At 42.4% G+C, this 25,782-nt stretch overlaps 1 protein-coding gene across 8 annotated transcripts in view; it reads right to left on the minus strand.

Annotated features, from left to right (window-relative positions):
- MINDY2 (MINDY lysine 48 deubiquitinase 2) overlaps window positions 1–20,151 on the minus strand; it is a 117,461-nt gene extending 97,310 nt beyond the window's left edge. For 7 of the 8 annotated variants that reach the window (XR_012153985.2, XR_012153984.2, XR_012153986.2 and 4 more), the window contains exon 1: window positions 19,169–20,148. Coding sequence is in view for 3 of the 8 variants with exons in the window: in XM_073303749.2 (XP_073159850.1) it covers window positions 19,169–19,852 (684 nt within the window). In the remaining 5 variants the exon portion in view is untranslated. Of the gene's footprint in view, window positions 1–19,168 lie in introns of all 8 variants that reach the window. The other variant, XM_073303748.2, reaches the window with a different exon arrangement.
- Between the last annotated feature and the right edge of the window lie 5,631 nt (window positions 20,152–25,782).

The following is a 25,782-nucleotide window of genomic DNA, read 5'->3' on the forward strand; positions in this document are numbered from 1 at the left end:
AGTGGGACCGCTAAACACTGAGGATGGAGTGAAGGTCAAGGCATGGCCCAATATCTAAACAAATACTTTGCCTCAGTCTTTAATAAGACTAAAGAGGATCTTAGGGATAATGGTAGCATGACAAATGGGAATGAGGATATGGAGGTAGACATCACCATATCTGAGGTAGAAGCGAAACTCAAACAGCTTAATGGGACTAAATCAGGGGGCCCAGATAATCTTCATCCAAGAATATTAAAGGAATTGGCACATGAAATTGCAAGCCCATTAGCAAGAATTTTTAATGAATCTGTAAACTCAGGGGTTGTACCATATGATTGGAGAATTGCTAACATAGCTCCTATTTTTAAGAAAGGGAAAAAAAGTGATCCGGGTAATTATAGGCCTGTTAGTTTGACATCTGTAGTATGCAAGGTCTTGGAAAAAATTTTGAAGGAGAAGGTAGTTAAGGACATTGAAGTCAATGGGAAATGAGACAAAATACAACATGGTTTTACAAAAGGTAGCTCATGCCAAACCAACTTGATCTCCTTCTTTGAGAAGGTAACAGATTTTTTTAGACAAAGGAAACGCAGTGGATCTAATTTACCTAGATTTTAGTAAGGCATTTGATACCGTGGAAATGGGAAATTAGTTAAATTGGATAAGATGGGGATCAATAGGAAAATTGAAAGGTGGATAAGGAATTGGTTAAAAGGGAGATTACAACGGGTCCTACTGAAAGGTGAACTGTCAGGCTGGAGGGAGGTTACCAGTGGAGTTCCTCAAGGATCGGTTTTGGGACCAATCTTATTTAATCTTTTTATTACTGACCTCGGCACAAAAAGTGGGAGTGTGCTAATTAAGTTTGCGGATATACAAAGCTGGGAGGTATTGCCAATTTAGAGAAGGACAGGGATACCCTACAGGAGGATCTGGATGACCTTGTAAACTGGAGTAATAGTAATAGGATGAAATTTAATAGTGAGAAGTGTAAGGTCATGCATTTAGGGATTAATAACAAGAATTTTAGTTATAAGCTGGGGACGCATCAATTAGAAGTAACGGAGGAGGAGAAGGGCCTTGGAGTACTGGTTGATCATTGGCGGCTCATAGTCATCCTATGTGATATGGCTGTGAAAAAAGCTAATGCAGTCTTGGGATGCATCAGGAGAGGTATTTCCAGTAGGGATAAGGAGGTTTTAGTACTGTTATACAAGGCACTGGTGAGACCTCACCTGGAATACTGTGTGCAGTTCTGGTCTCCCATGTTTAAGAAGGATGAATTCAAACTGGAACTGGTACAGAGAAGGGCTACTAGGATGATCCGAGGAATGGAAAACTTGTCTTACGAAAGGAGACTCAGGGAGCTTGGCTTGTTTCGCCTAACTAAAAGAAGGCTGAGGGGAGATATGATTGCTCTCTATAAATATATCAGAGGGATAAATACCGGAGAGGGAGAGGAATTATTTAAGCTCAGTACCAATGTGGACACAAGAACAAATGGATATAAACTGGCCACTAGGAAATTTAGACTAGAAGTTAGATGAAGGTTTTTAACCGTCAGAGGAGTGAAGTTTTTGAATAGCCTTCCAAGGGAAGCAGTGGGGGCAAAAGATCTATCTGGCTTTAAGATTAAACTCGGTAAGTTTATGGAGGAGCTGGTATGATGGGATAACATGGTTTTGGTAATTAAATATTCATGGTAAATAGGCCCAATGGCCTGTGATGGGCTATTAGATGGGGTGAGATCCGAGTTACCCAGGAAAGAATTTTCTGTAGTATCTGGCTGGTGAATCTTGCCCATATGCTCAGGGTTTAGCTGATCACCATATTTGGGGTCGGGAAGGAATTTTCCTCCATGGCAGATTGGAAGAGGCCCTGGAGGTTTTTCGCCTTCCTCTGTAGCATGGGGCACGGGGTCACTTGCTGGAGGATTCTCTGCTCCTTGAAGTCTTTAAACTACGATTTGAGGACTTCAATAGCACAGATATAGGTGTGAGGGTTTTTTCTGGTAGGAGCGGTAGGTGAAATTCTGTGGCCTGCGTTGTGCAGGTGGTCAGACTAGATGATCATAATGGTCCCTTCTGACCTAAATATCTATGAATCTAGGACCAGCCCTCTGTGGAGAAAGAAGTGGTTCGGGACTATTTAGAAAAGCTGGACAAGCACAAGTCCATGGGGCCGGATGCGTTACATCCGAGAGTGCTAAAGGAGCTGGCGGATGTGATTGCAGAGCCATTGGCCATTATCTTTGAAAACTCATGGTGATCGGGGGAGGTCCCAGATGACTGGAAAAAGGCTAATGTAGTGCCCATCTTTGAAAAAGGGGAGGAGGAGGATCCTGGGAACTACAGGCCAGAGAGGCTACAGCCTCACCTCAGTCCCTGGAAAATCATGGAGCAGGTCCTCAAGGAATCAATTCTGAAGCACTTAGAGGAGAGGAAAGTGATCAGGAACAGTCAGCATGGATTCACCAAGGGCAAGTCATGCCTGACTAATCTAATTGCCTTCTATGATGAGATAACTGGCTCTGTGGATGAAGGGAAAGCAGTGGACGTGCTGTTCCTTGACTTTAGCAAAGCTTTTGACACGGTCTCCCACAGTATTCTTGCCAGCAAGTTAAAGAAGCATGGGCTGGATGAATGGACTATAAGGTGGATAGAAAGCTGGCTAGACTGTCGGGCTCAACGGGTAGTGATCAATGGCTCCATGTCTAGTTGGCAGCTGGTATCAAGTGGAGTGCCCCAGGGGTCGTTCCTGGGGCCGCTTTTGTTCAATATCTTCATAAATGATCTGGAGGATAGTGTGGATTACACCCTCAGCAAGTTTGCAGATGAGACTAAACTGGGAGGAGTGGTAGATACCCTGGAGGGGTAAGGATAGGATACAGAGGGACCTAGACAAATCAGAGGATTGGGCCAAAAGAAATCGGATGAGGTTCAATAAGGACAAGTCCAGAGTCCTGCACTTAGGATGGAAGAATGCAATGCACCGCTACAGACTAGGGACCGAATGGCTTGGCAGCAGTTCTGCAGAAAAGGACCTAGGGGGTTACAGTGGTCGAGAAGCTGGATATGAGTCAAGAGTGTACCCTTGTTGCCAAGAAGGCCAATGGCATTTTGGGATGTACAAGTAGGGGCATTGCCAGCACATCAAGGGACGTGATCGTTCTCCTCTATTTGACATTGGTCAGGCCTCATCTGGAGTGCTGTGTCCAGTTTTGGGCCCCACACTACAAGAAGGATGTGGAAAAATTGGAAAGAGTCCAGGGGAGGGCAACAAAAATGATTAGGGGACTGGAACACATGACTTATGAGGAGAGGCTGAGGGAACTGGGGAGGCTTGACAAGGTCAGGCTTGACAAAGCCCTGGCTGGGATGATTTAGTTGGGATTGGTCCTGCTCTGGGCAGGGGGTTGGACTAGATGGCCTCCAGAGGTCCCTTCCAACTCTGTTATTCTATGATTCTATGTTTAAGTCTTCAGAAGAGAAGAATGAGGGGGGATTTGATAGCTGCTTTCAACTACCTGAAAGAGGGTTCCAAAGAAGATGGCTCTAGACTGTTCAGTGGTAGCAGATGACAGAACAAGGAGTAATGGTCTCAAGTTGCAGTGGGGGAGATTTAGGTTGGATATTTGTGAAAAACTTTTTCACATGAGGGTGGTGAAACACTGGAATGCGTTACCTAGGGAGGTGGTGGAATCTCCTTCCCTAGAAGTTTTTAAGGTCAGGCTTGACAAAGCCCTGGCTGGGATGATTTAGTCGGGGATCGGTCCTGCTTTGAGCAGGGGGTTGGACTAGATGACCTCCTGAGGTTCCTTCCAACCCTGATATTCTATGATTCCTCCAGGAACCGTCCTGTGAATTTTGCTGGTAAAACTGCAGAGGAGGTTGAAGCCTGAAATGCCTGTGCTGTATATGCCTAGGGACTTGAGGGTGGCCCTCAAGCCTTTTAAACTGTGCAGTTTCCTGTCTGTCTTTTCAAAGATTAAGGCCTGACCTTCAAAGGGTAGGTTTTAAATGGTCTGTTGGACTTCACGAGGTAGTCCAGAGGCCTGGAGTCAAGAGGACCTTCTCATGGCCACTGCTGCAGCCATGGTTTGGGTGGCCGCAGCATCAAGAGCAGCCTGCAAGGAGGCCCTAGCAATGAGTTTGCCTTCCTCCAGACCAAGGCATTAAATTCAGAGCAGGAGTCTGGTGGTAGTAGTTCAGCAAATTTGGCCATCGCGCCACAGTACCTACTAATGATGGCCTGTTGGTCTGCAATGTGGAGCTGCAAACCACTGGTGGAGTAGATTTTCCTCCCAAACAAGTCCACCTTTTTCATCTCCTGATTTTTAGGGGATGATCCCTGAAGCCCCTGGTGCTCCCTTTGGTTTGCAGCATCCACCACCACCGAGTCGGGTGGAGGATGAGTACAGAGATGCTCGTATCCCTTTGAGGGGAGGAAAAAGCATCTTATTTCTCTTAACTGTACGGGGCAAAGAGGCCGGTGTCTGCCACCAAGTTTTCGTGGTCTCATTTATAGTTTTGATGAATGGCAGCGCAATACGCAAGGGCCCAGAGGGGACAAGGATGTCCACCATGGGATCAGCATCCTCTACCAGTTCCTCTGCCTAGATCCCCAGGTTCTGGGCTACCCTGCGCAACAACGGTTGCGGAACCCTTCAATCCTCTAAGGCCAGGGCCATTGAAGTGCTCGCAACGGCCTCATATGGGGAGGACGAGAGAACTGGCACGTGACGTTGGTCACTGCCCTCAGCACCAAGAAGGTCAATGTTGTTCGTGGGGCTGGTGTGCCGATGGTGCCGAGACGGTTGCCAGTGCCGAGGTCAGAGCAGCATGCGGAGGCATCGGCATCTTAGCCGGAGATAGTCTCGGTGCCAGGTGCTGCGAGGCGATGAAGGATGTAGACATGACTGACGCAGACCTAGATCTTGACACCTGGCTCTGACTCTGGGCCTCACGAGAAGCCCGGGGAGTCCAGAAGGCCACTGAGCTGGTGGTTGCCATTGAGGTGGCCACGATGCTGGATGGAGCTGGCAGTGCCACCTAGATCTAGACCACCTGCTGCTAGACTTATCTGAATGATAGGACTCTGTCTCGGATTCTGAGGTCTCCAAAAAAGAAGACCACGGAGGAGCAGTACTGGGTGGTACCAGTGAGTGGTGCCAGACCTCTGGGGACTCGTGCAGTTCCCCCACATAGACAGCTGGGGAGTCACATGCTAGAGATGGAGAGCAGAGTGACATCGCTGGCTTGCCCCTAGATGGAATAGGTGGCCAGGTTACCACCGGTGCCTCATTCCTCCTTGGAGAAGGCGGTGCCATCAGGCGAATAAGGTCCTATGCTGCCTAACATCCTGGAGGCTGCACTGCAAGCTAGACTCCAAGTTGGAATCTACAGAGCCACTTCAACAATGTCAGCCCTGTCTTCACCTACAGGTTAACAATAGGTGAACCTTGTCCCCAAGTCCCTTTGAATTGTTCCCCTGGAATATCCAGCCCTTGACACTGGCTACTCACAGATATTCCAGCTTCTCTGCCCTCAAAGGAGTGGTGGGCAAATTTTCACAGGAAGAGCAAAAAGCACATGCCTGATGCCCTACTAAATTTCAACCCCTTGCTGCAAATAATGGAGGTGTCAGTTTCTCAATAAAGAACTTAAAAAAAAAAAAAAAAAAAAAAGACGGACAAATAATGTAGTTTTCCCTAACCTCACTCTTGGAAACTGTCAAACCACTTTTTCTGACCACTTTCAACAACCACTATGAGAAGCCTTACGCATACACCTAGAACAGAAAATTTCAGTGCAAACTAGTGTAAGTTTGGCAAAGTTATAAGCAACTGAAGATAGGTTCTTTGATGGAAAGCGTCTAGCAACCTTAGCTATGGGTATCACATTTTGCAGTGTGTTATATTTTTACTTCTCCATATAATTTCTAAAGTATAAGACTGCATATAAGTGCCACATAATAATTTTGAGAAATTTTCCAGTTAAATTCACTCTGATAGCTCTCCTTAAAATTTGTCATGGTGAATTAATTTAAATCAAAAAGATTTAAGTGACCCATTTTAATTATGATTTAAATGAGCATGCAGGAAATGTTAATTTAAATAACCAATTTTAATCACATTTTGCATTTGTACTTTTTAATTATTTTCCTAAAGTAAAGCTGATTCTCACTGGTTGGTAACCATTATAACATGTTGATTTTCAACTACATATATGCTTTACACTAAATTTGGTGTATCTCTATAATAATCAGGAGAATTCATTAGATATCTATACACATTTAAGCAATTTTACAGCTCACCATACCTTTATTCAGATTCTTAATTTTTACATTTTATTATGTTAGAAAATTGAGAATGACAAATTCCTTATTTACTTTATTAACCGTTGGGGTCTTTTTACTTGTGATTTGTGTCAAATGATTATGATTGACAGAAGTTCAAATTCAATTAAAAATGCACAAAAGCAGCATTTTCAGATTGTTAACTAGTAAAATAAAAGTACCTTAAATGTCCTGGATACATAAGAAATAGAGTTTATCAAAACATATTTTTGCATTTAAAAAACCTGATATATTAAACAAAGGAAGTAATATCTGCACTGATTGTTTCGGATCACCATGTTCAAGATTTTAGAATGAGTAGATCTCTTCCTCTCAAGACTAGTTTTTATTGATAGATTGGAAAAGAACAAGCTTTTTCAACTCCTATTGGTTTCTTAACTTTGAATGAATTAGTCATTGAACTGAACTAGTTAAATAAATTGAAGATAATATTTTCTCTGCACCTGCAGACAAGGTTACTGCTATCAAAAGCAGATTTAGCATGTCAACAAACTCTGGGTCCAGGTTCTTAACCAGTGACTTCCACCACCCCAGTGGTGTGACTTTCTTTAAAATTAGGCCAAAAACATGTACTGCTTAATATTTCCTGTATATATTTTAATGGATTGTAGTAAATTTACGCCGTAATATAGGTTGTCCTATTTGTTAAAAATTAAACCTATGTTTAATGTAATTTAAAAGATCAGATTTAAATAAGAATGTTAAATCAATTTTTATCCAGCTTGATATTCATGAACTGAAAAGGATAAATCTGACATACATATGGTATATGCAGTTATAGAAAAGAACCTAAATCAAAGCCACTGAAAAGGTGTCCTTTCTTTGTTAATGTGCTGGGGATATAGTTAAAGTGAGATTAAATATAGGACACCTTGGTAATGGCTGAATCATTTATTTAGTTTACATTCAAATTATATGATTTTATGGGGCTTTTTTAATACTTACATTTTCTACAGCAAAATAGAAATTAACAAAATCTTCAGTACTCATACACAGTCCCTGTAACAGCATACCTGAAACCACCTAATTCCACAAAATGTTTCATTTCCAAAGTAACTATGCTGCAACAATCTGCAAAAAAGAGGTCTACAAGCACTTTATATCTGAGGCTTCATTGTACAACCATTAACTAATCCACACTATACCTATGAGAGACAGAACTATTATTTTAAAAGTTTGAAAACATCAGTAAATGGGACATAGTTAACCTGAATCCTAGTCAATTCTTTAAAAAGGTTAGCAGTAGTTCAGATACTCTATTCACCTCAAACTTCTTGCCAAGGTTTGTGGTTTTACAACTACATTTTCCTATTTTGGGACTGAGTGATATGCAGGCGTCACCCTGTATCTATTCATGGATGGCTCGGAGGACTTCACATCAGTGGTTTTCAAACTTTTTCCATTAGTGACCCCTTTCACATAGCAAGTCTCAAAGTGTGATCCCTCTTATAAACTAAGGGGGTAATTTAATTGAGCCTTGGGGCTGCCAGCTCCACACAGCTGACAGCTAGTGACCACAATGTAATCACCTTGCAACCCCCTGAGGGGTCACAACCCCCCCGTTTGAGAACCCCTGCTTTACATGCTAGCCACTGTGAGTGAGCAAAGCCTAGAGGGGTTGCTGTTCTGACAGGTAAGCAGTGTAAAGGACATCTTAGGCTGGAGGGCTAAGGAAACACAGCAGTCCAGTAGTTCAGGTTGCGCCCTGCCAAATGTCACAACAGTGAATAAGTTTCAGAGTAGCAGCCGTGTTAGTCTGTATCCGCAAAAAGAAAAGGAGTACTTGTGGCACCTTAGAGACTAACAAATTTATTCGAGCATAAGCTTCCGTGAGCTACAGCTCACTTTTTTATTAGTCTCTAACAGTGAATAAGTTTGGATTGTGTAATATTTATGCCTTGGCCTAGTCTTGCCTGACAGAATGGCAAGACCACATTCATTTCTTTCACACACACTTGTTTAGATAATGCTCACAGCTGACAGGGAAAAAAGTGAAGTTATTTATTGTACTGGAAGAAACAAGAGGAAGTTAATCAGTACAATCGCACACAAAATGTCATGCTAAAAGCTTCTATATTGGGAAAAACAGGAGTAAGATGACATGAAAACAGACAGCAAAAGTTATAGAAAGTGAAGCTTGTGCATGTGTATTGTATGGGTTATGTAATACAACTCAATGTTGGTTGGAGGGCAATTAATGAACGTGCAATATGAAAAACTATAAAAACCCAAGTGAACAAGAGCCCAAGTCAGAGAAATACTGTACTGGAAACTGAAGAAATGAGACTGAAGGACCAGACCAGCGACCAAGACAACCATCATGAAGTGCAGGAGAGCTTCCCAGTACCTTGGAAATCATAACTTGGGTCCCTACCTCTTCCGTCTTATCTGTCTATTGTCTGGCATATGTGTATGTTCAGAAAATATGAATAAATCTGTCTGAACATTTATAAATAAAGGTGAAAATTGACTGAGCTGTGGATTTGGATAAATTTCCCACCTTACAGGTTCACCCTATCTATGAATGGAAACGAAAAACTATTTCAGTTAACACAGGAAAGAGAGGTACTCTACAGCCTCTCTCTGAAGAGAGATCTTGAAGCACGAAGTGTTCTCATGAAATACTGGATCCTGATTCTTAGGAAGCCAGCCATTTCTGCAACAGACTGGATCTTGGGGGGGGGGGGGAAATGTACTTTATTAAACAGAAAAGACAACTATTATAAGTTTAGACCCAGGTTCATGTTTTAGGATTGTTTCATATTTAATCATTCGTTTCCATCACTCACTCTTGTTTCTAGTAGAATCTCTATCCTCTCTTATATAAACCTTATTTTGTTCTATTATAAATGTTGCACATCATACAGAAGGAGTTTAAGGTACAACTTGGGCACACTGCTCCTTTGGGGGCAGAGGAGCTGGAATTTCTGTGAGTAGCCAGTGTCAAAGGCTGGATATTCAAGGGGAACGATTCAAAAGGACTTGGGGACAAGGGTTAACCTATTGTTAACCTGCAGGTGAAGACAGGGCTGACATTGCTCAGAAGAAAGTGCTTGAGTGGCCAACAGACCAGTGATATTCAGCAGCAGACACCTAGCCAGGCAGTCAAGACTCCCTCACGTGGGAGACATGGGATGACAAGGTGACTCTTAATGCTGGGTGCCCTAAAAGCCATCACAATGGTCATGGGAAAATTGACCAAACATCGGTCAGAACTGGCGTCATGGACAGATAGGACCACCATCAGAGAAAAGAGAAGATAAGTTAGAATGGTCACATTTGTGAAGGAGCAGATTTTTTGACATAGATCCTTCTAGGGAAACAGTGACTGTTGGACTACACAAGCACTGCCTTACAATACCAGGAATTCAAAGCATACTGTAGTCCCCAAATGCCTTGGGATTCCTTCCTTTCTGAGGCTAGCTGTGGGTGACTAGACACTTTTGCTCTGGGGCTAGAAGAGCTTCTGGTTTTCGACCAAACATCTACGAGTTTCTTCTTGTAATTTAGACTTTAAACTACTTATCTAAGTAATTTGTTTTAGCTAAGGAATTTTAAATAGTTTCTGCACAGCTTAATTTCCCAAGTGCTTTGGTTCAAAACATCACATCCAATCCAAGAAATACAGAGAATGAGCCTGGGTTTAAGTAGTGCATTTCACCCCTCTCTGTCTGCAGAGTCTGACTAATATCTGCTGCCCAATATGCCTTGGGAATGGCCATTTATCAGAATGTTGTTCAGTGTGCCAGGCCATTATACATAAAGTCTGAAAGGATAGCCACACTTTGCTCCATGTCTTCCAAAGGCTTGCTTCAATGGACTGCCCGTCTCATTGCCATCACAGCTGCCATCTGGTGTTCATTTATACAGAACTGTTCTCTCGATCTGGCACACTAATCTGAGATTTGCTTTGAGAGAACAGTTCTGCAATTCTTATTTCACTTTAACACTTCAGCCCAACATCCTGGAGGCTGCACTGCAAGCTAGACTCCAAGTTGGAATCTACAGAGCCACTTCAAAAGATAAAAAGTTACTTACCAGTAATTTTAGTTCTTTCAAAGTACAGTTTATACACATTCATGTTACCTGCTCATCTTTTCTGCTTCCTCAAACTTCTAATCTCTCTTTAGGGGAAGGAGCTGTGCTAGTTGGGAACCACACAACTTTCTTACAATTTTGGTTACAAACATTTGATATATAAGGAGGTATTTGTGTAGACCCAATGAGTACTGCTTTTCCAGAAGGTTATCAAAACTCAAGTGTTGCCAGAGGTACTACCCCAGAAGTGTGATTAAACAGAGGCAGAATTCTCAGTCACTTAGTTGCACATAATATTTCTTTTTGTAGCCCTACTCAAAATTTCTAAGGCTGATACTGATGTGGAGTTCTCAAAAAAATACTGATTGATTTTTCTTCTACCTGACAGAGTAAGAACTGAAAAATCTTGCTGAAATGACAGACTGCATTTTCATCACCACTAGAAAAAAATCATTAGAAAATAAATATTGGAGCATATTTACCTATTTTGCTGCACTGTACAGCTCAACCCTGCCAGTTACTGCAACTTTTACCAAAGCAAACTTTTTGAAACTTAAACTGATCAAGAACTACCCAAGGTCTTCAATAAGTCAAGGTAGACTCAGTATTTGTGATTAACAGTAGAATGTGAATTGCTAAAAAGACTTTAGACAATCTGATCAATGAATCTGTATATACAAAAGTCAGAGATAATCTACGATGAATTTAGAGCTGCTCTGTTCGGTTCAACATCTTAATCAATTATTTACATAATGGCATAGAGAGTACACTTATAAAGTTTGCGGACAATACCAAGCTAGGGTGGGGAGGGGTTGCAAGTGCTTTGGAGGATAGGATTATAATTCAAAATGATCTGGACAAACTGAAAAAAACAGTCTGAAGTAAACAGGATGAAATTCAATAAGGACAAACGCAAAGTACTCCACCTGAGAAGGAACAATCAGCTGCACACAAACAAAATTGAAAGTGACTCCGCAAAAAGTATGGTACTTCTTCGAGGTAAAGGGATCTGGGGGTCATAGTGGACCACAAGCTAAATAGGAGTCAACAGTGTAACACTGTTGCCCAAAAAAAAAAGCAGCAGGGAGACATGAGAACAGTTTTCAAGTACATAAAAAGTTGTTACAAAGAGGAGGGAGAAAAATTGTTCTTAACCTCTGAGGATAGGACAAGAAGCAACGGGCTTAAATTGCAACAAGGGAGGTTTAGGTTGGATATTATGAAAAACTTCCTGTCAGGGTGATTAAGCACTGGAATAAATTGCCTAGGGAGATTGTGGAATCTCCATCACTGGAGATTTTTAAGAGCAGGTTAGACAAACACCTGTCAGGGATGGTCTAGATAATACTTGGTCCTGCCATGAGTGCAGGGGACCAGACTAGATGACCTCTTGAGGTCTGTTCCAGTCCTATGATTCTATGAATCCTGTATATTAACCTCGTTATTTAGACATTTTCTGTGTCACTATATTGATTTAACACAACAGGAGAGTCTGAAAAAAAAACAGGCAAGAAGGGAAGGAATGACTTAAGAAAAATCACATTTTTACAACCCTCATATGTTTGCAGAGGAACAATGCCATGATTATAACTTTGAAGATTTTGCCCCCTCTGCAGCTAATCCACAAAATTCCTGTAAACACAGGACATGAAAGACTTCTGGCAGGTTAAAGGAACTTTCCCAACAGAATTGGGTAATTATCAGGGGGAGGGGCTAGAGAGACAGGATGGGATGCCTGAAGAAGTTAGGCCTGCCAAGATTACAGTCAGAGGATGGTAAGCCTTTAGGTAAATTAGGCATGGGTGTTGACTGTTTTAAAATCCTCTTTTCTAAACACTTTGTTTTTATTGGTTTTAAGAAGTCTGATCACCATATGCTTCTGGTCAGACTCCTGAGAGGAAGAACCACAAGTGTATGAAGTCAGTCAGACCTGCTCGGTAAGAACAGTTGATACACAGAATATTGTAGCCCTGGGTCTACTTTAAGAGTGGGAGAGTTGTGGAATTCCATCCCAGGATAGGTAAAAGTACAAGTCACCTGAGGGGATGCACTCAAGAAAGGCACAGAGATGCTGTTAGCCCTGTAATCATGACATACCCCTTACTTTAAAAGAAAAGGAGTACTTGTGGCACCTTAGAGATTAACCAATTTATTAGAGCATAAGCTTTCGTGAGCTACAGCTCACTTCATCAGATGCATATCGTGGAAACTGCAGCAGACTTTATATATACACAGAGAATATGAACCAATACCTCCTCCCACCCCACTGTCCTGCTGGTAATAGCTTATCTAAAGTGATCATCAGGTGGGCCATTTCCAGCACAAATCCAGGTTTTCTCACCCTCCACCCCCCCCCACACAAATTCACTCTCCTGCTGGTGATAGCCCATCCAAAGTGACAACTCTTTACACAATGTGCATGACAATCAAGTTGGGCTATTTCCTGCACAAATCCAGGTTCTCTCACATCCCCCCACCCCCATACACACACAAACTCACTCTCCTGCTGGTAATAGCTCATCCAAACTGACCACTCTTCAAGTTTAAATCCAAGTTTTAGAACAACGCTTCCTCAGCTCTCGTCCCCTAAAGCCCCTACTCTACTTGCGCTATATTGATGACATCTTCATCATCTGGACCCATGGAAAAGAAGCCCTTGAGGAATTCCACCATGATTTCAACAATTTCCATCCCACCACCAACCTCAGCCTGGTCCAGTCCACACAAGAGATCCACTTCCTGGACACTACAGTGCTAATAAACAATGGTCACATAAACACCACCCTATACCGGAAACCTACTGACCGCTATTCCTACCTGCATGCCTCCAGCTTTCACCCTGACCACACCACACGATCCATTGTCTACAGCCGAGCTCTGCGATACAACCGCATTTGCGCCAACCCCTCAGACAGAGACAAACACCTACAAGATCTCTGTCAAGCTTTCTTACAACTACAATACCCACCTGCAGAAGTAAAGAAACAGATTGATAGAGCCAGAAGAGTTCCCAGAAGTTACCTACTACAGGACAGGCCTAACAAAGAAAATAACAGAACGCCACTAGCCGTCACCTTCAGCCCCCAACTAAAACCCCTCCAACGCATTATTAAGGATCTACAACCTATCCTAAAGGATGACCCAACACTCTCACAAATCTTGGGAGACAGGCCAGTCCTTGCCTACAGACAGCCCCGCAACCTGAAGCAAATACTCACCAACAACCACATACCACACAACAGAACCACTAACCCAGGAACTTATCCTTGCAACAAAGCCCATTGCCAACTGTGCCCACATATCTATTCAGGGGACACCATCACAGGGCCTAATAACATCAGCCACACTATCAGAGGCTCGTTCACCTGCACATCCACCAATGTGATATATGCCATCATGTGCCAGCAATGCCCCTCTGCCATGTACATTGGTCAAACTGGACAGTCTCTACGTAAAAGAATAAATGGACACAAATCAGATGTCAAGAATTATAACATTCATAAACCAGTCGGAGAACACTTCAATCTCTCTGGTCACGCAATCACAGACATGAAGGTCGCTATCTTAAAACAAAAAAACTTCAAATCCAGACTCCAGCGAGAAACTGCTGAATTGGAATTCATTTGCAAATTGGATACTATTAATTTAGGCTTAAATAGAGACTGGGAGTGGCTAAGTCATTATGCAAGGTAACCTGTTTCCTCTTGTTTTTTCCTACCCCCCCCCAGATGTTCTGGTTTAACTTGGATTTAAACTTGAAGAGTGGTCAGTTTGGATGAGCTATTACCAGCAGGAGAGTGAGTTTGTGTGTGTATGGGGGTGGGGGGGATGTGAGAAAACCTGGATTTGTGCAGGAAATAGCCCAACTTGATTGTCATGCACATTGTGTAAAGAGTTGTCACTTTGGATGGGCTATCACCAGCAGGAGAGTGAATTTGTGTGGGGGGGTGGAGGGTGAGAAAACCTGGATTTGTGCTGGAAATGGCCCACCTGATGATCACTTTAGATAAGCTATTACCAACAGGACAGTGGGGTGGGAGGAGGTATTGGTTCATATTCTCTGTGTATATATAAAGTCTGCTGCAGTTTCCACGATATGCATCTGATGAAGTGAGCTGTAGCTCACGAAAGCTTATGCTCTAATAAATTGGTTAGTCTCTAAGGTGCCACAAGTACTCCTTTTCTTTTTGCGAATACAGACTAACACGGCTGTTACTCTGAAACCCTTACTTTAAGTTGCTGTAAATGTTATTTACAATTGTTTGAGACCATGACATGTTTGTTTATAGGGTGACCAGATTTTCAAGGTAAACAGTAACACCTATGGAGGTAAAGGGTTTGATGGGTGAAGAAAGGAGGAGAAAGACTATTCTATTCTCTATATTTTAATCTTTCTTCCCTCTCCACCCCCTCCCACTTCCCTCACTTTTTCTTCTCCCTACATCCTTGCTGCACTCTGCTCTACATTTCCGCTCTAGATACCTCATGATATCTCTCCCTAACACACACAGTACGCTCATTCTCTTTATCCTAACTCTCAGGCTTTGGTCCCTTGTTCCCATCCCCACAATTCCCTGCCACAATCCAGTTTTCACCTATGGTGTAGGGAGAGTGAGCAGAATGTGGACATCTATCATCAGCCTGGATCAGTAGCCAGCTACATACAGACATGGTGCAGATCAGCTGCAAATAAGCTTGCTACTTCACCAGTGTCAACATACATCTGATTATAGTTTGGGAGGGGGTGATGGGGAAGTAAAGCAAGTTGGTGTGGGGCACTTAGCCAGGAGATTTAATTAAATGTAGGGGGTAAAATATTACTGTACAACAAATTAAGTGGAGGTCCATGTACATGTAAGCTCAGTGTGTGATCAATTTCACCAATTTAGCTGGCTAGCAGCTACTTCTGGTAGCCAATCTGCTGGGATTTACATAAATCAGGACAGAACTCTCTTCTGTAATACTAACAGGAATATTAGGACAGTCCCTGAAATTAGAGAGACTTCTGATTTTTCAGGGAAACATCATTACCTTATTTATAAAATCAGAGATTACACTGTTCACTCATATAAATACATAGTGGCACATGATCACAAAAGTCATGTAAAATTTTGGGTGCAGGGTAAGAGTCTATAATTATATATACATATTATGCATGGTAATAATTGGGGCATCACAGGTTCTACTCCAACTGTGAGTTTAATAGCTGGAAAGTAGGTAAAGGTTCATAAATTGTCCCAATTACCTGTTATATAAAATTGTTTAAGAATAAATGCAAAAGACTGTCTACTAAAGCCAACCAAGGACTGTGTTAAGATCACTTCCGGTAAACAAGAGGAGTATGGAACCAGAAATCAACAGACCCAATTTGGTGCTGAAAAAATTAAGCCTATTTGGTGGACAAAATAATAAGAGGATGGGCTATTCCACTCAACATCCCATTTTTGAGGTCCCTAAGAAGAGACTTTGCTGGGGGGAGGGGGGGGAGCTACTAATGGAAAATTTTTGTTGTGAAACTCAGACCTTGGCATACCAACGGGAACCATCACTGCTCCCCCTTTTTATCCCTCCACTATCTTCCTCCTGTCCTCCTTGTATATTTCAACTTTTCTACTCAATTCTAAAACAAACTGCACTGCATAGCACCAGCATGAAAAGACAAGGCAGCCCACCTAGGTTTGTCCAGCCTTAGAAGAAGCAGTGAAGGAGAGGAACCTGAAAAGGCCAGCCAAATTACATTCCTGACCAGGCAGGTAAGCCAGCATCCAGAGCAACAGCTGTTGTGGCCAACCTGCCAGCCCAAAGCATCCATCCATAACTGTATCCTAAAAACAGCAAAAGCAGCTATATTTCCCCCACCTTTTACTATCCTCTCTTCATTTCTTGTGTGTCCCACTGTTTTGTCAAAAGCAGAAAAGTGCGGCTGGCCCATGTGACTGTCCCGGGGTCAGCCACACAGGCTGCTGCAGAAGTCACAGAATCCATGACTTCCACGACCTCAGTGACAGACACGGAGCCTGAGTCATAGTGACTGCACCCTTCTTTCTAATGATAAATGAAATATAAGACTAGACTATATTTAGGAGATATCTTTTCTCGTGACTTTAAAAAAAACACCAATAATTGTTGGATTAACACCACTTATCTTTGTCTAATTAAAACAAAATCCCTCTATTTAGTAGGAGAACACTGTTTCTTAATTACAAATATTCTAATCTGGGGTTTCATCACATATAAATACGGCACAAAAACACTTCACTGGAAGGAAGACACTGGAGAAGGAGACAGTCTGGGTTAATTTTAAAAGTAGGTTTTTGCTTTGTTTATAATGTCATCTCCACCTGGAGATCTATGAAGGTATAATATAGTATAATCCTGATTGCCACCCTACGTGCCAAAGGTATCTGCATTTCAGTAGTGAAGCTGTATGAATATTTGGCCCAATGCTGCTCCCATTTAAGTCAAAAGTAAAACCTCTACTGACATTTATAAAATGCTTTGTACATCCTGAAGGTTCCCAACACCTACCTCTTAACCACTTTTGCCTCTTTACTTTTTTCATGTCACCCGCTACATTTGAAACAGCCTCCCACTCTATCTTTCCCTTGCTCATTCAAATTCTTCAAAAAAACTACTTCTTGCCCTAAGCCTTCCTGTGCTGATTGCCTGAGTGATACTTGTGAAAGACTGGTAATATCCTGAACAAACCTTATGGAATTAAGATAAACTTTACTGAATTAAGTTAAACTTTATTCAATTAGGGTTAAGACCTTTGGGGTACATTGTATTAAGAATGTAATTGTGTATTATTGTGGCTTTGTATGGACTTCCATTAGTAAGGATGGGGAATGCCAATGTACTACTTCTGTTATCAACCCTTTGAAGCCACCCATCTGGAGAGATATGCACTAGCTCAGGGGTTCTCAAACTAGGGGTTGGGACCCCTCAGGGGGTCACAAGGTTATTACAGGGGGGGGTGGGGGTCACAAGCTGTCAGACTCCACTCCAAACCCCGCTTTGCCTCCAGCATTTATAATGGTGTTATGTATATAAAAAAAGAGTTCTTAATTTATGGGGGGGGGGAGGGAGGGGGGAGGTTGCACTCAGAGGCTTGCTATGTGAAAGGGGTCACCAGTACAAAAGTTTGAGAATCACTGCACTAGCTCAAAATGGATTCTCCAAGGACCAACAGACAAAGAAAGGATTTTTGAACAAACAGTCTTGTTTTAAACTAGCTCAGGGCCTTCTTCTTGATCCAGCAAACAGACAGATCCTCTGGTCCACAGATTACCCCACTCCTTAGGTTAAGAGTGGAAGGACTGGGCCTGCTGAGGCCTCCAAAGGCTGGATGTTTGTTCTGAGCTGAAGCTGTAATGAACATGTAACCTGTGGTAACTTATAACTATAGCAATTACACCTGTTAACCATCTCTGAAGAGAAAGCAAGTTGTTATCCTCAGGTAACCTGTCTGGGCTGGGAACAACATAATGAAGGCAGAGAACTGTGCAGCTTGGAAATACCACGATCAGAAGGGGAGGTGGGGGTCTCCACCCACAAAGAAAATGGCTGAGGAGCTAGAAGCCTCAGAGTGGGTGCCCTTAACTTGACCAATGAGAGGAAATACAGATGCAACTGCCCAGAGCTGTCACAATATCTTACAGTACGTGGGATAACAGTCAGGGTGCATCTGTTTGGGTTAGATAATTGGCTCTTCTTGAGAGGGGAAACCCTCTGGGTGGTTTTAAAGGGGAATGCAAATTACTACTTAGCATTAATAGCTACTTCCTTTTCAAAATCCCCTTATAAATATTTATCTTAACACCATGCTATGAATTGTAGAGAAGGCTTATCCCCATTTTATAGATGGGAAAAATTGAGTCAGAAGTTAAAATGGTTTCCACTGCAGCCTTGGATAAGTTATTATTCAAGACAGGATTAGAACATGGGAGTTTCTGGTTACCAGTCCTTTGCACAATCTTGACATATAATACTAATTAATATTAGATCTTTACAATATGCTGTATACAATTACAGCTGTGTAATTATTATTAGGGATGTGCTTAGTAAAACACTATGCCAGTTATTAATTTGCCAAACAGCAATAATAGGTTTATATTTATAAAGAACTGTATACAGACCCAGCACTCCTGAAAACAGGTAACTTTCTGCAAATTGTCATGCGTGTTCCCATCACCACGAATCTGTAGAACAGATTTCTATTTCATAGACTGCTACACATATTTCCAGTAACATATCACTGTTATGATTGTTTTGTGAAGCACCATCTACATTACTATTGCTATTTAAAAATAGCAGCACTTTACAAAACACAGTCTTACCTATATTGCCAGTGCTACACAGTACAAATAATAGAACTGTTTTGCAAGATCCCATGTATTTTCCCAGCACTTGGAGTGAGAGATGTGCACACTTTAAGTGTTATGTAAAGCATATCAACAATAATAGGCTTCCCTTTAAGCAGCGTAGTGTCTAATGCTGTAGTAATAGGTCTGACATAAATAGTTGTGTATAGGTTGTCACACTATATAGATTTGTGATTACAGAAGTACTGTGCATGTTTCCAGGGCTACAGGAATAGCTATTAGGTTTGTGAAGCATCTTCTACGTTTCCAGAGCTCTACAAATCATAACACAAAGTGAGATATATGTAGTGCGGGGCTGTGCGCATCTCCACTATCACAGAGACTGTAACTGGGTCTGCGCGAAGCCTCAGGTGCGTTTCTGCTGCTATAGACATTGTCAATTACTCCCGGCCCGGGGGATACCATACCTTCCAAGCCAGCAGCAGCACGTTCATGATGGCCAGCAGCGGGCAGGGCCCGTTCTCGTTCTGGGTGATGATCGGCGTGTTCTCCTCCTTCCAGCGGACCCACTTGATGTGATAGACCGACTGGCCGGGAAAGCGCTCCTTAGAGGCCGACAAGAGCTGAGCCGCCGCCGTGGGCCCGTCCCCTCCGGGGGTCGGGGCCTTGCCCTCTGCTGCCGCCACCGCCTCCTCGGCATCACTATTGAGCTCGGAGCTGCTCGGGCAGCAGGAGTGCAGGTTGGAGAAGGACTCCAGGGAGTCCAAGCTCCGCGACTCCTCCTCTGGGGGGCTGGGGTCGCCGCTGCTGCCGGCCTCCCCGGGGCCGCTCACCAAGGCAGGAGCCGCCTCAAGGCTCTCAGTCACGGCTGGCTCCGCGCAGTCCGCAGCGGACCGGCGGCTCTCACCGGCCAGCACGGGAGACCCCAGCGAGGCAGGAGAGTCCCTCCCGGGGCCCGCGGCAGGCGGGGGAAGAAGTGGAGGGGACGGACCCCACTGCCCGCCGCCCTCCTCAGCAGTCACAGGTCCATCCCTGCTGCTACCCCCCGCCTCTTTCTCCACCGACCCCTCCAGGATGATTCGGCCCGCAGCGCCCCCGCCGCCCCTCTTCAGCACGCCCGGGGGCGGCGGGGGCTGCGCCAAGCTCTCCATGGCCGGACCGCCGCCCGCCCGCCCGCCTAGCTCTCTACTGGCTCCGCAGAGGCTGTTCCTTCGCCAGCAGCGCCCTGGACGCCATGACAGCGGCAACGGCTCCGCCCCGCGGCGCCACCCCTGGGACGTGTGGGTGGAAGGGGAGCCGCTTCAGATCGCCGCTGGGGTGGGGAGCGCGCGCGAGAAGTAGGAGAGGCGCGGCCTAGAGGCTCGATTTGAGCCTGGGCAGGGGGCGGAGCGAGGAGCTGGGTGTACGTTAGCGACGCGAGCCCGAGGAAGCGAAGGGCGCGAGAAGCAGGGCACGCAGCGCCGACGGGTTTCAGTCCGACGGGGCGTGGCGAAGGACTGCGCGCGGCCCAGCGGCGCGAGCCCGAGGGAACAGGTGGGGAGGGCGCTAAGAGGCGAGCGCGTGCTTGGCAGTTTCGGATTGGTAATTGCAATGTCCAGTTGGACATTCACCATGTAATCGTGTGCGTGGCTCGTGCCTTCAGGATACGGGTAGGGCAGGCACCTGTTTCCTAAGCCAAAAAACAACAGCAAAGCCGACTCCCTATTCCCAAGCAATACTCAATTTGCTGACTTAATTTGTGGTTCCCCATTTTATCATACAGGCTGAAAGCGTTTGTGTGTCTTTGAAGATTCACATTTTCCTTTCAAAGTCAATAGCTGCTTTCCTCTCCCCGGAGCCAACAGTTTGCTCTTCAGTCTCAAGTTACTCTGTTATTTTGCTAATAATGTCCGTGAACAAATATAAGGCACAATACAGCTATCTGAACGAGATGTGCCTTAGATACTTTTTAAAACCTTTTTATTCATTGCAAGCCGTGCACGAGTTCTGGAATAGCGTGTTCGGAGCGGGCAGCGCACACTGCTACAACGAAAAGGAATCTGGGCTCACGACAATTACATTTGCAAGCCCCTCTCACTATTTTGCAGGAAGTTGAAACTCGGGGCATAGGACCAGCGCAGAGGGCTCCAGTCACAGCCTTTTTAAAGGAACAGTGCAGCTGCTTTTCTGAGCTGTAACAAAGAACATAAGAAGAAAAGGAGTACTTGTGGCACCTTAGAGACTAACCAGTTTATCTGAGCATAAGCTTTCGTGAGCTACAGCATAAGCTCACGAAAGCTTATGCCCAAATAAATTGGTTAGTCTCTAAGGTGCCACAAGTACTCCTTTTCTTTTTGCGAATACAGACTAACACGGCTGCTACTCTGAAAAGAACATAAGAACAGCTATACTGGGTCAAACCAAAGGTCCATGTAGCCTAGTGGTTCTCAAACTTTTGTACTAGTGACCCCTTTCACACAGTAAGTCTCTGAGTGCGACTCCCCCCTTATAAATTAAATTTACTTTTTAATATATTTAACACTATTATAAATGCTGGAATGAAGCGGGGTTTGGGGTGGAGGCTGACAGCTCATGACCCCCTATGTATTAACTTTGTGAACCCCTGAGGGATCACAACCTCTAGTTTGAGAACCCCTGATCTAGCCCATTATCCTGTCTTCCGACAGTGGCCAATGCCAGGTGCCCCAGAGGGAATGTACAGAATAGGTAATCATCAAGTGATCCTGTCGCCCATTCCTAGCTTCTGGCAAGCAGAGGCTAGGACACCATCCCAGCCCATCCTGGCTAATAGCTATTGACTATGACCAAAGGACTATTATGTTCTTCTGAAAGGAATTGTAACATAACAAAGATGAAAACCTCACAAAGTTCTCGCTTCCTGTCAATATCAGGGATCTGGGGAAGCTGGGAGAAATATCATCCACAAAATATTAAATACCATCTCAGTTCCAGGGAATTATTTTCCTTTCTATATATATTTTTCAGTGGTATGCATTCATTTGTGAACCATCTATGCTTTAAAATGTTATAAATGTATGGTTAATGTAAACCATCATTAAAAAAAACTAATGTCACTTTATGATTCAATTGAATACTAAGCAAAATCCCCAACTGAGATCAAAATGTGAGTTTGTAAAATGAAGGGTTGATAGAGACTTGTGAGGCGGGGCAAGTAAGAATTTTCTTTTTCCATAATCTTATCTGTCTTTGTTTCTCACTCTAAAAATCCCTCCTTCTCTCTTGGTGTTATTTAAAGTCTTTGGAAACAATTACTTCAGCATGAGTAGCTTCCTGTGAAGCAATGGACGTTCTTGTAACTTTCCTAGTCCTTCCTGTGTATATCCTCATGTAATACTTCTTACAGATACTTTTTAATCAAATGGAAGAACTAACTCAGCCTTTCTAACTTATTCTGTAAAATATTCTTCTACTATTTTGCCAAGACAACAGTAACTAAAAGCAAGTGTTCAAAGCCTTAAAATTTAAATATTAATTTGATGTTTTAGTACATAGTTGACAACTTCTGAAAAGCAAACTATAAAACTGGATTGTGTCCTCCTCTATTTTTTAAAAAAAACCTTTTAAATAGGCGTGCATAATAAACAATTACACACTTTTATAAATTGCTTATTGTTGACTTTTCTTGATAATTTTCTCATTGGGTCAAAAAATAACAGCACCATCACAGACAAATGCTATACCATTTCTGAAGTCAGATAGAATGTGCTGTAACCTGAGGGAGTTGTGGGGCGAGGGTTATTTGACAGTAGCACTGTGACCTGACAACAGAGGTTGAATGCAAATGTGATAGTCTCACTGTAAGCTGAAAGCAGGAACCGTAAACAAATCTTTCATTGTAATCCTGCAGCATTTTGTGTTACCTTTTGGCCCCCACTGAAGTCTTCTCTCTGGGGACTGTGACCAGTTTGTAAATACAGTGACAGAGAACAACTTGTTCAAAATATAGTATTTATTTATCCATAGGAACATAACAAATAGAGCAAAAAGGGTTAAAGCAACAAAAGCTTAAATATATATTGTCTTACCTAAATTTATCTCCTGCTGCATCCAGTTAGATAGTCCTGATTTAGCTTTGGTAACCTCTGCCTCATTTTCTTGAGGACCAGGCTGTAGCCTGCTTTTCTGCAGAGCCTTTGTCTTCTCAGGCTCAGCTTTTTAACCACTTTCAAGCTCTTCGTTGAGAGTTCCTGCCTCAAAAGCCCTGGAATTTCAAGCTGGAATCTACTCTACCTTCTTGTGGGATCATACCCTGATTCCACATTAGTGAAGATAAACCTCAAAGGAATTGTCACCTCTTTTGCTGTTTGAGTACTGGCCATTGATTTTTGTTTCCTGCAAAGCTAAATAAGGCTATGGTGTTGGCTACCCTAGAGAGCTTACACCAGCATAGCTGCACTATTGTAAGCTCTCTAGTGTAAGCGCTAGTAGCATATACCTCGATAGTATTCATCATCATGTACTTGTTGACAGGTTTCCACGCCCCATTTAGGGCTTATGTCCCGCCCTCCCTTTCTGTTTCCCTTGGATTCAAGGTTTGGCACCATTGGCCATTTTGAAAAAAAATATTATTTATGTTTGAATAGGGGGTATGTTGTGTGCTTGAGCTTTGACACATTTGATTGATTGCTTAGAGAAAAAGGTTGAAAGAATAGAGTGAGAGCGTAAAGATTTTTTTTTTAAAAAAAGCTTTGGTAAGGTTTAGAGGGAAAAAAGGAAAGAAAGGTTGTTTGGTTAGATTTAGTAAGGAGAGATGATTTTAAAGGCCTAGTTTGGCGTGTTATTAAAGAATAAATTTTGAGGTAAGTTTAAAAGGTGTATTAAATATAAGGGTAGGTTAAGAGCATTTAAAAAGAGTTAAATAAAAGTGAAAAATATAAAGAGGTTAAAAAAAGAACACACGTGGCAAAAGGAATTTTATAAAGCAGAGACTGTTTAGTAAACACATGGTAAAAAGTTATAAAGGGAGGTTAATAAAAAAGCATTTAAAATGTTAAATACAGTATAAGGGTAGGTTAAGAAAAGAGCATTTAAAAAGAGTTAAATAAAAGAGAAACATATGAAGATAGATTAAAAGTGAGAACAGAGCAAGAAAAGGGAAAAGAAAGCCCCTTTGGACAGGGCAAAGATAGACAACACATGGTTAAGTCAGAGAGAGAGATCTTACCCTACCAACTGTTTCTGGGGAAAGAAGGAGCTTCCAAGGTTTACAGCCCCTCAGGCTAGTTATCTCCACCTTTGGATTGGACCAATCAGATGCTGTTCTACAGCTGCATCATGGAACACATTTTCCTGAAGCAATCCTATAGACCCAAGATTTTTAAACAAGAGCCATCTCCCTCCCCTCCCCTCACTACTCACCCCCTTTAATTGCCTTACTCTTATCTAAAAAAAAACAGACCCCAAGCATTTTTCCCGCCATGTAGCCCTTTTACATAGGTGCTTTAATAAAGGTTAAAACCATAAGCCTTAGTAACAAACAGTTTTTAAAAGTTTCCCACCTATGTTTTAGACTAAAATTGGTCATTTTTTAGTGAGGACAATTTGAAAGCCCCTGTTAGCAAAAACAGCATCTATGAGTCAGTGGATCAGAGATAAGGCTGCTTCTTCCCCCACTTTTTAACAAAAGCAAGTAAAAGGTATTTTAAGTTTTGTAAAGGAATAAAGCTCTGCTTTATAACCACTTGAAAAGACAAGCCTATATGAAGAAACATCCCCTCATTTATAGGTTTTTTAATAAAACATGAGCATGCAGAAACAGTCCAGAGTTAAACCCACAAACCCTTACTAACAAAAAGTTTGTAAAAGCTTTTCCCTATGCTTTTAGTGAGGACAATTTGAAGCTGCAGCAAAAACAGCATCTGTGAGCCAGTGGATCAGAGAAAAGAAGGCTGCCTGCTGCCGGTCTGGGGTTCCGTCAGTTGTATTCAACAAATACAAGTAAAAGATATATTAAATTTTGTAATGAAATAAACACTTTAAAAGACAAGCCTATATGAAGATAGAGTCCTTTATTTAACATTTTTATGTGTGTTTCAGTTAAAAAAATAAAAATATGAGCATGCAGAAACACCCCAGAGTGAAAACCACAGAACCTTAGTAACAGCTAGTTTATATTCCCCTTATTCTGTAATCCAGTGGATCAGAGAGAAGTTTATTTTCCTCCCCACTTTTTAACAAATCCATGTGAAAGTTATATTAAGCTTTCATTTTCTTAGGACTTTTAGATTTAAATATGAATATTTCTGTTGCATTATCAGAATATCTTTGTTTTTAAAGGTTTGCAGCCAGTGTGCTGAGGGACAGGTACAAGCTCCTGTGTTTGTCTTGGGTCCATAGGTTTTATTAAAATAATATATCACAGGTTGGAGCAGTAGCTTTCTCTACATTTTAAAAATGGATAAGACTACTGTAATTAGGCTACCCAGTGATCCATACACTATAGTCTGCTTTAGCAATGCTCTAGGGGTCACCCCTTCAGTTTGCTGGATTTTTTATGCGGACTTCTTTCCTAACTTTTAAAACGTGTTAAAGTATTAACAAATGGTGAGAGTGCATTGAAAAACACTTTGTGAAAGTTATAACAAGTATTTTATTTCATTTACTGACTGTAAAAGACAAAAACCATTGCTTTGTGACTGCATGAAGCTCAGAGATAGCGTATCTGAAGAACACCCCCCTCTTGACTTTTCCCTCATACTTTTAACACTTGCTAAACATGCTGTGTTTCATGATATAAAGGGTTTTTTTTTAACATTTAACATGAAAATACAGCACTGACTGAGATGTAACATAACATAACCTTTTTAAAGGATATTCTGTATGCAGTGAGGCCTGCTTGAAGCATTATGTTAGTTTTTAAAAAAGTTTAACATGAAAAAGCAGTATTGACTGAACTCTAACAAAACAAGGCCACTCTTAGGGATATTTTGTAGAAGTTTAGTGAACTAAAAAGGCTTAAGATACTAGCCTATCCTTTTAAAAATAGTGTTTTTAAAGTACCAAAACAGCAACTGGGCAAGAATATGAAAACTGGCAACTGATGGGAGTTTACATATGTATT

This window comes from Lepidochelys kempii, chromosome 10 (genome assembly GCF_965140285.1).
Source record: "Lepidochelys kempii isolate rLepKem1 chromosome 10, rLepKem1.hap1, whole genome shotgun sequence".
In the NCBI taxonomy this organism is placed as follows: Eukaryota; Metazoa; Chordata; order Testudines; family Cheloniidae; genus Lepidochelys; species Lepidochelys kempii.